This window comes from Borostomias antarcticus (genome assembly GCF_949987555.1).
Source record: "Borostomias antarcticus genome assembly, chromosome: 16".
Lineage (NCBI taxonomy): Eukaryota > Metazoa > Chordata > Actinopteri > Stomiiformes > Stomiidae > Borostomias > Borostomias antarcticus.
Window position 1 is genome coordinate 21,264,294 of NC_140249.1, and position 9,072 is coordinate 21,273,365.

General features: G+C 47.4%; 1 protein-coding gene across 1 annotated transcript in view; it reads right to left on the minus strand.

Annotated features, from left to right (window-relative positions):
* Positions 1–1,857: 1,857 nt before the first annotated feature.
* Positions 1,858–9,072, minus strand: part of LOC311319775 (unconventional myosin-IXAb-like) — a gene marked incomplete at both ends in the record, with an annotated part of 90,386 nt that continues 83,171 nt past the window's right edge. Inside the window, 11 exons of the mRNA XM_084451379.1 lie at positions 1,858–2,261; positions 2,389–2,531; positions 2,751–2,959; positions 4,447–4,500; positions 5,729–5,852; positions 6,180–6,311; positions 6,510–6,615; positions 7,160–7,288; positions 7,457–7,649; positions 8,140–8,201; positions 8,866–8,977. Coding sequence (XP_084307505.1) covers positions 1,858–2,261; positions 2,389–2,531; positions 2,751–2,959; positions 4,447–4,500; positions 5,729–5,852; positions 6,180–6,311; positions 6,510–6,615; positions 7,160–7,288; positions 7,457–7,649; positions 8,140–8,201; positions 8,866–8,977 — 1,668 coding nt within the window. The remainder of the gene's footprint in view (positions 2,262–2,388; positions 2,532–2,750; positions 2,960–4,446; positions 4,501–5,728; positions 5,853–6,179; positions 6,312–6,509; positions 6,616–7,159; positions 7,289–7,456; positions 7,650–8,139; positions 8,202–8,865; positions 8,978–9,072) is intronic.

Here is a 9,072-nt window from a genome sequence, read left to right on the forward strand (position 1 = left end):
AAGTATCTGATGATAAGTACAGTAATAATAACAATAGAATACTGTTTCATCCCACATACGTTAAGCACAGGAGTTTCGATATAGAGAAGTTCCCTAAAGGATGTACATAGGATAGTGTGCGGTATAGATACTGTGTTGACAGAACATCTGAATTTATATAGACAGAGAACCAGAAATAGTTGATGGCAAACTGTCAGACAGACTGGACGGTTGAAACAGATTGATCTGTCTATGTGAAGCTTATAAATACACACACAGATGCTTCCTGTTCAGCAATGACCAACAGTGGATGGAAACCATGATATTGAACTTATGTAAACAGGAATAGAATGAGAGAGGAGTGATTTGGCTGGTCCCAGAGACACTGGACACATGGCAGACAGGTGTGTGTGTGTGTGTGTGTGTGTGTGTGTGTGTGTGAGCGCGTGCGTTGCTAAGGTTGGGCAGAGCAGGGGCTGTGACTGTAGAGTGAATGTTTGTAGGTCACACACACACAAACACACACACACACACACTATAATTAATGGCTTTCATTCTCAACAAATTAACCATTACCATGTAAGTAATGATAATATTGATAACAAAAAAGACAACATATAGCAATGCATCAGTGACAACAATAACATCAATAAAAAGACAACAACAACAAAATTCAAGTCCTGATTTGGTAACTTAACACTGATGTCTCAGAACAAACATGTACTGTATAGACATTGGAACACATATAGACATTGGTTGGAGAGGCATTGCAATACATTATGGCTGATAAACATACTGCCGTCGCAGTGTCAACGACACCATACTGTAGACGCAGTGCTGTGATGATGTGACGTGGATGTGACAAGCCAGTCCCCCGCCCCCAGACTGCGTGACCTCAAGTGAGTGGAATAGTGGCACCAGCTGAACACATCAAGTGTATCCGTTTCATTTCATAAAGAAAAACAATAACAAAGACAAAGAAACAAACGCATACGAACAAAACCGTGACCTGAATCCCGTACACTTCACTTTGCAGAACACTCCCGATGAGACAGACAGATAGAAACACTGGGCGAACCAGCAGCACTGGAGTTCTTTTCTATGTACATTGTTTTCTCAATTACATAATAATATATTAATAATAATAAGGTTCATATTACATATGTATATCACCACAGTCTCTTAAACGGCACAGGAGACCGCGTGGCGCGTGAGGGAGCATGCAGCCTTGCAGGCTAGCCTGTGTAAACGTGAAAGCTGACGCGAGAGTGACCGAGGTGGGGGTCATATCAAAATGTCCGCCAGTGGTCTCAGTCAGTACTCCTCTTTTGTGGAGTGTTATGTTTTTACTGCCAGTCCTCCGGGTCAGTAGAGGGCGCTGTCCCTCTGGCAGTACCTCTCTATCCATGCCCTTCTCCAACCCTCCTGTGTCCTGGAGCACCAGCCAGGGGTCAAAAGGGCACGGAGTTTAAAGGGCAGGCGGAGACAAGATGGCCGACCTCTTCTTTTACTTACAACTTTCCAGTTGTGCCATTTCAGCTCAGAGCCTTCCTCCCCCCCCCCCCCCCATTGTCCTCCATCTTCCTCTCCCCACCTCACCGTTGACCTCCTTCTGAGGTCCCTCCTGCCAAGCGGACAGTGACCAGGTGCATTGTGGGCAGTCTACGGTCTCCTAAGGCAGATTGGCGCGCGGGGGGGGGGACGGGGACGAGAGAGGTGGGCGCTGAGGAGGGCGTGCGGGTGCCAACCTTGCCCGTACCAGCCGCAGTCGACATCCCACCCTCTCCCCCCGTTCCCCCCATACACACACTCTCAAGTCTGGGGGGGGGGTTTAGAAGGTCATATCTTCCTCATCCTCCTCCTCCTCCCTTCCTCCTCTCACACCATGAACTCGTTGCTGCCATACAGAACCAGCTGCTGGGGCGGCGAGGCGTAGTCGGGGTCTCTCCTGCGGCCGTCCGAGGGCTCCCGGGGGGAGCTCCTGCTCAGCCTCAGTCTGTGCCGGCTCTTCCCCGACGCCGGCGCCCTGGGGTCTCCGGCCGACTCCGGCAGGGGCAACCCCGGAGCGCAGGAGGAGAGCAGGGGCCCGGAGGAGGAGGAGCGGAAGCGGTAGTGGGGGGACGGAGGGATGGCGGAGGAGGAGGAGGAGGGCTGGTAGGAGGAAGAGGAGAGGGAGGAGGAGGCGGTGGAGGTAGAGTCGACGGAGTCCATGGAGTCGGGCTGTCGCCGGAGGGCGCGCCGGCTTTTGGGGTCGGACTTTCTGCAGCGGTAGGCGCCTCGGTCTGTGGGGAGGGATTGATGGTTAGAGATGGTCAGGAACACGCGCACGCACACACACGCACACACACACACACACACACACACACACACACACACACACACACACACACACACACACTGCAGTCTCACCAGAGGGGTCGGAGGTGGCTCCCTCAGGTTCCATGGCGAGGTTCTCAGAGCTGTCTGCTGTGCCGATAGAGGCCTCAGACTCCAGAGTCTCGTCATCAGACGCCCGCGGCTCCAGGATCAACATCTCATAGGTCAACTCCTCCCTACGGACACACACACACACACACACACACACACACACACACACACACACACACACACACACACACACACAAGGTCACACACTGTGGTAGAACCGATGTTGACTACGTTGTAAAACAAAACAACCTTGATTAAGACTTGACCTTGTACAAGTTGACTTAATCGCTTGTTTTGTTTTGTGCCAAATCAAGAGATGTTTGAAAAAGAGACTCCGGTCGTACTTCTCTTTCTGCAGACTCTCGATCTGCTCCGTGAGAACCCTCTCCTGCTGCAGCATGGCCGCCTGCTGCTGCTCCGAAAGCCCCGGCTCCGCCCCCATCTCCTCGCCGCCGCCGCCGCCGCCGCCGTCCCCCTCCGCCGCCGCCGCCACCCTGGGGCTGAGGGGCGGCGAGGGCGTCTGGCTGCTGCTGCGACGCACGCGACCTTTGCCCTGCGATGACATCAGAGACGGGAGGTCAGGGGAGGGGCTGAGGTAGTGGATTAGGTTGTGATGTTGTTTTTTTTATTGTTGTTGTTCTTGTTGACAACACACACAGACAGGACAAGTAGCTGGAGTACATCGTTCAATATTGATGTGCCATCGTGTGGTTGTATACATCACTAGAAAAGGACACTCGGAGACGGCAGACCTCTGGCAGTGATGCATGTCGTCAGCATGTGCAGTTGTTGAATGTGTAAGTGGAGTGGGCCTTTCTAGTTTAGAGAAGGAGGTCTCTCGATCTCGATGTTAACGAAAGTGATGAATAAATAAGTGGTTCTGCCAAATGGCCTATCTCGCAATATCAATAAACAGCAGATTGCGCGTTGGTGCATAATATAACAAGGCCAAATGCACTATCTCACTGATGTTTCTGATCTAAACTGAAGAAACGTGGGTACATCAAGTACGACTATTTATTAACTACTGTAGCAACTCGGTTAACATGTGCATCCAGCATTAGTGTGGTGTCTTCTACTAAAATCCTACTGACTAATTCCACAAATTTCCTCCTAGCTTTATGGAAAGAGGTAGTCATTGCTGCCCTCTGGTGGTTGGTCAGAAGTATTAAGAACTTCTAGCACTACACTCGCAATGTTAATAACGAAAGTGACAAAATAATTTGTGGATATGTCCCGCGATTCGGATCCGCACCAAAATGTAATGGGTTGTTCCTTGGCCCATGCTACACCCATCCTCTGAGGTGAATGAAAATCGGACTGGTCGTTTTTGCGTTACCCTGCTAACTAACAGACCAACAGACACACTAACCGACAGACAGACAGACACAGCAACTAAAACATAACATCCTCCCAGACTTCGGAGGTACAGTAAGTACCACATACTGTAACATGACTGTGAAACAATACAACTAGCAAGAAAACAAACGGTCAAATACAAACATACAGAAATACACAAACAAACACTCACACAGGTAAGGTTTACCTTCTTAGCAGTGCTAAGCTGTATGTTAATAAGTTGCGAAGCATTAAAAAAGCCAGAAAAAGGAGAAAGCAAATAAAGAACAACAGTGTTAGTGCAGCTGGGACCTGCTTCATGCTGGGGAGCAACTGATGTAAACAACAACATAAGATAAACAAAACTAGCATGCTGATTGGCCAACAGCATCAAATACCGTCAAATGACATTGGCTCCATACAGTATTAATCAAATGTTAACATGACAACAAGAAATCGATATTGAGAAACCAACAAGACTGATATCTATTTATCAGTCATCTCTGACCTGCAGTACAAAGAGTCATGGTAAGGCACTTGCTGACAATGGCGAGAGAATAGAGAAAGAGAGAGAAAAAGAGAGAGAGAGAAAGAGAGGATATGGTTGGTGCCGATGTGTTGACTGACAGCGCCACAGACAAATGGTCTAACAGACTGGACAGGACTGGTGGGCGGGCACACGGAGTGAACAGTCATACATACCGGGGTGGCCGTGCGGGTTATGCTCATAAACCTAACAGCGATTAGTACTGGTTTCTGGAGGGGGAGGGGCAGGATGGAAGGGTGAGGGGAAGGAGAGAATAGGGTTAGAGGAGATGGATATAGACTACTAGATAGACCCATAGAACCAGGATAAGGGTGGCATCGGCAAACGAAGGAATCAAATTTCACCTCAGGTGGAAATGTTCTTTCTATGGTGTCGATTGCAACACCCACTTTGACTACTGTGATTGACCGGTCAAACTTGGGTGATGGCAAATGGCATTTAATGTTACCCTATGGGTGTTTGACTGGACTGAATGAAGACACAGAGGTGGCCAGATAAAAAACCAAGATGATCACCGATCACTGTCAGTGTTTTATGAGATTTCATGATGGTTTTGACGAGTTAAAAGGATATTCAAGTCATAATCCGCAGTTCACATACCAGGCCAGCCAATTGTGGTCGCGCAACAACAGACACAAAAAATAATAATAGCAATAACGCTCATAATCTCAAAGCTACATTAGCAAATCCAGCTAGGGCTGCAAGGCGTTGTGTCTCTAACTGCGGATTATTACTTTAGAGCAGATGAGAACAATGTGGGATTTTACAGGGATGGAGAGAAAGTCCACTTCAACAAAATGTTTGTCAGTACCATCAACAGATGACAGATATAATAGATGTCAGATATAAGTCTTCTGTCACATTTCACCTCCCTGTGATTTCTGGGGCTGTATTCACAAATAATCTTAGAGAATCACTAGGAGTCCTCCTAACTAGCGCTAAACATTCTTAGTTATCCATATCATAAGATTCCTTCATGTGTCATGTCATGGTTATGACAGTATTATGTCAGTCTTATGCACACCCCTTCAAATAAAGTTTAACCCGAGTTTCCCCTAAAAAGCAATTCACGAAGTTGCTCAGAGCTAAGGAGTGGGGAAAACTATTTAGCTAAGAGAAAGAGTGGGGTTGACCTTGTCAACAAAATAGTCTCCTGATTGTAAGTTGTAGTTAGCCTATTGTGCATGTTCGCAAAACATTTCACCATTTGTGATGTGGATTACGTGCAGCAACCGTTCCCCTTGCCTTAGGACTTATTTTAGCCTCTCTAAAAGTCCTCCACCACTGTCCTCTCATTTTCCCGGGTTTAGGAGCTCATTTAAAATGAGGAGTGAAACACCTATTATTTTCAGGAATTACTTTTCATTTCACCACTTTTAGGCTTAGGATGTTCGCAAACATGACCCCTGGTGTCCAGGTAGTGGTACTGCATCTTACCATGGACTTCCTGATGTGAGTGAGTCTGCTCCTGGCCTTGTTCTCAGCAAACTCCAGACTGTTGATATCCTTCAGACGAGCTCGGTACTTGTTCATCTGCTCGTTGATGATCAGCTCCACACACCTGCGGGTGACAGACAGGGAGAATAGAATAAAACACAGAGATACCATTGATTTTAATAGAACAGTACAGTAACATATCTGCCCAATATTACATAATCAAATAATACAATATGCAGATGATAAATGTTTTCAGACTGGTAGGGTTGCAGTGTTTCACTGACCTGAGCTCATATCAACTAATTGTGTTGTCATCAGAAACACAAACACCCATACTCTACACATACTGCACACACGCACACACACATACACACACACACACACAGCTTGCATTTCAAGTGGCAGTAGCCAGTACATCCTCATCCCATGTGGGTGGATAATCTGATCTTACGCAGTGGTCTTGCTGATATCCTGGACGCTCTGCAGGGGGTCGATGGTGTCGGGGCAGCGCAGGATGCAGGGGGCGAACACGATGGCCAGGGAGTTGGCCGACATCCGGTTGGTATCCTCCTCCAGGGAGATCCTGCACATACACACACACCAGCACACACTCAATTTAGACCAACGGCGAAACGTACGATTGGCGCAAGTACTACGTCTTAACAAGTCTGTCTGAATGACCCTACAGATGCTATGGAGAGGGAGTTTCCACGACTAGCTTTCTCATTCTGCCCACTGAACAAGAACCTGTCCTAACGGATGCCGTCCCAAGGCCGCGTACCTGACCAGGTGGAAGATGAGGCGCTCCAGAGTGCTCAGGTGGGTTCTGCTCAGCTGGTCGATGACAGAGTACACACCTCGGATCATCTCCCGTCTGTCCGGCTGACCTGGAGTGACCGGACGCCAGAACACCAGCTCAGACAAAATCATCCTTCTTTTTTTTATCGATTCTTTTTTTTTTTTTTACGATACCTCTGCTAAAGCTGTTTTTCAATGTGTGTATTCTATGTGTGTATTTACAGATTTAACATGCTAAAACCATCATCTGGAGATGGTGAAACGGCACCTAGCCCGGCTTTAGCTAGCCCGGCTTTAGCTAGCCCGGCTTTAGCTAACCCGGCTTTAGCTAGTTAGTTCTTTTTTTTTTAATATCGATTCTTTTTTTTTTATGACACCTCTGCGAAAGCGGTTTTTCAATGTGTGTATTCTATGTGTGTATTTACAGATTTAACATGCTAAAACCATCATCTGGAGATGGTGAAACGGCACCATGCCAGCTAGCTAGCCCAGCTTTAGCTCTGTAGAGCGCTGGCAGTTGCTCAAAGGCGTTTGCTGTTGTTCCACTACGACAGAGGGACGGCCAATTGGCACAATTCCAGATGAAGGCTTATAGTCACACATAACACGGCCGCTTGTGATGCCAGGCCTCACCCATGGCCCGGAGGAACTCCTCGTAAAGTTCAAAGGTCATCAGGGGGCTAGGCAGGTCGCGGAGCCACTGTTTGAGGACGCTGGCGATGACGTGGATGTTGTAGTCGTCCAAATTCATGCTGCTCACGTCTTGCAAGGCAGAGACAGACAAAGGTCACAGGAGGTAAACATAAAAAAAACAAAACAACAATTGCTTTGAGGGAGTCCAACCCACAACCTTTGTGGCACTTAAGAGGCATTCTCTGCACTGAGCCACAAAGGTCGTTTTTAACTGGCTTGGGTCCCTGCCAATCATACCTGTGTCCAGCCCCTGCCGGAGCTCTTTGATCTTATTGGTGGAGCCAGACTTTCTGTAGATGCCCTCAGTGTAGAGGCCGTGCATCTCGATATAGTTGATGAGCTTCTCTACCACTAGGGGCACTGTCCTCTCCTCACTGGTCAGACGGGACAACTCCACGCCAAACTGCCTGGACGACAGCTCCGGGTCAAACTGCACATGTAGAAGCACGCACGCACACGCATGCCCGCACGCACGCACACACGCACACACACGCAAGGAAAAGCAAACACACAAAGCAAACACACAAACCATAGTTAGTTACAGGAATTGGCAAAGTGAATCCACAGAAGCAAACAGATACAGATGTCCAAGAGATGGCTATTTATAATACTGAACCAATACAACAAAAGTCAATAACATTGATGTCATTCCACATCATTATCGCAAAGATGGCGCCAGTGTGGTCGGCTGCTGCCGCTTCATTACTGATAATGATGTTGCATTGTGATTCAGTATATGGCAATGAACTTGAAATTAGACCTGAAAATAAACACTGAATGATAAACCAAAACTTTAACACTATCCAGTACTGAGATGTCTACCATATACCATGTTACAAGACATTCTATCTAAAAATCTAGAAATCTAACAATTCCAATTCAAAAACCAAATCAAACAATCAACAGTAGATTCTGCATACCTTTTTGCTACACTTGGTGGTCATCCTGGAGCAACACTTCCTGTGGCAGGCGTAGCGACACACTGGAGGAAAAACCAAAGAGTCAGACCTGATATCTGACCACTTAACCTTCCCACAACGTTGTTACAACGTCCGGCGCCCGGCCACCAGTCGGTTAACCACCCCAGAGGAGAGCCAGGGCTATAGATAGAGCAGGCTGGGAGACAATGGTGCCACGCCCGGTTCAGAGGGGGACATTAGAGAGAGAGATGGATTAGAGAGAGGGAGGGGAGGTTTGTAACAAGATAGAAGATGGATTTATGAGAAGAGCAGGAGGGAATCTGATTACTGAAACACTTAAGAGGCAGAGCAGAGAGAGGCTGTGTGTGAAAGGATTGTAGGAGTTTGTCTGTGTGTGTGTGTGTGTGTGTGTGTGTTTCAAAAGAGGAATGATTGTGTGTTATTGTGCGGGAGTTATTATGGGACTGTGTGTGCCTGTGTTTGTTTGTGTGTGTGTGTGTGTGCGTGTGTGTTTTAAAAGACGAATGGTTGTTCTTATCGTGTGGGAGTTATTATGGGACTGTGTGTGTGTGTGTGAGAGTGTTTGTGTGTGTGTATGCGTGTGTTAGTGTGTTTCAAAAGAGGAATGGTTATTGTGTGGGAGTTATTATGGGACTGTGTGTGTGTCTGCGTGTGTGTGTGTCTGTGTGTGTGTGTGTGTGTGTGTGTGTGTGTGTGTGCACTCACACTTGCAGACGCAGGCTCGGTCCATCATCCAGATGAGTGAGGAGCAGTACTCGCAGTAGGTGGGGATGCTGTATTGGGTGGATTTGAAAATGTGTCCGTTGTGCTCCTCCACCTATCACAAGAGTCACAAGATTTAAACCCATTTGACTAAAAAAAACACAAAAACATACATTTACTGTACCGCAAGAAAGACAAAGGCTTCCTTCA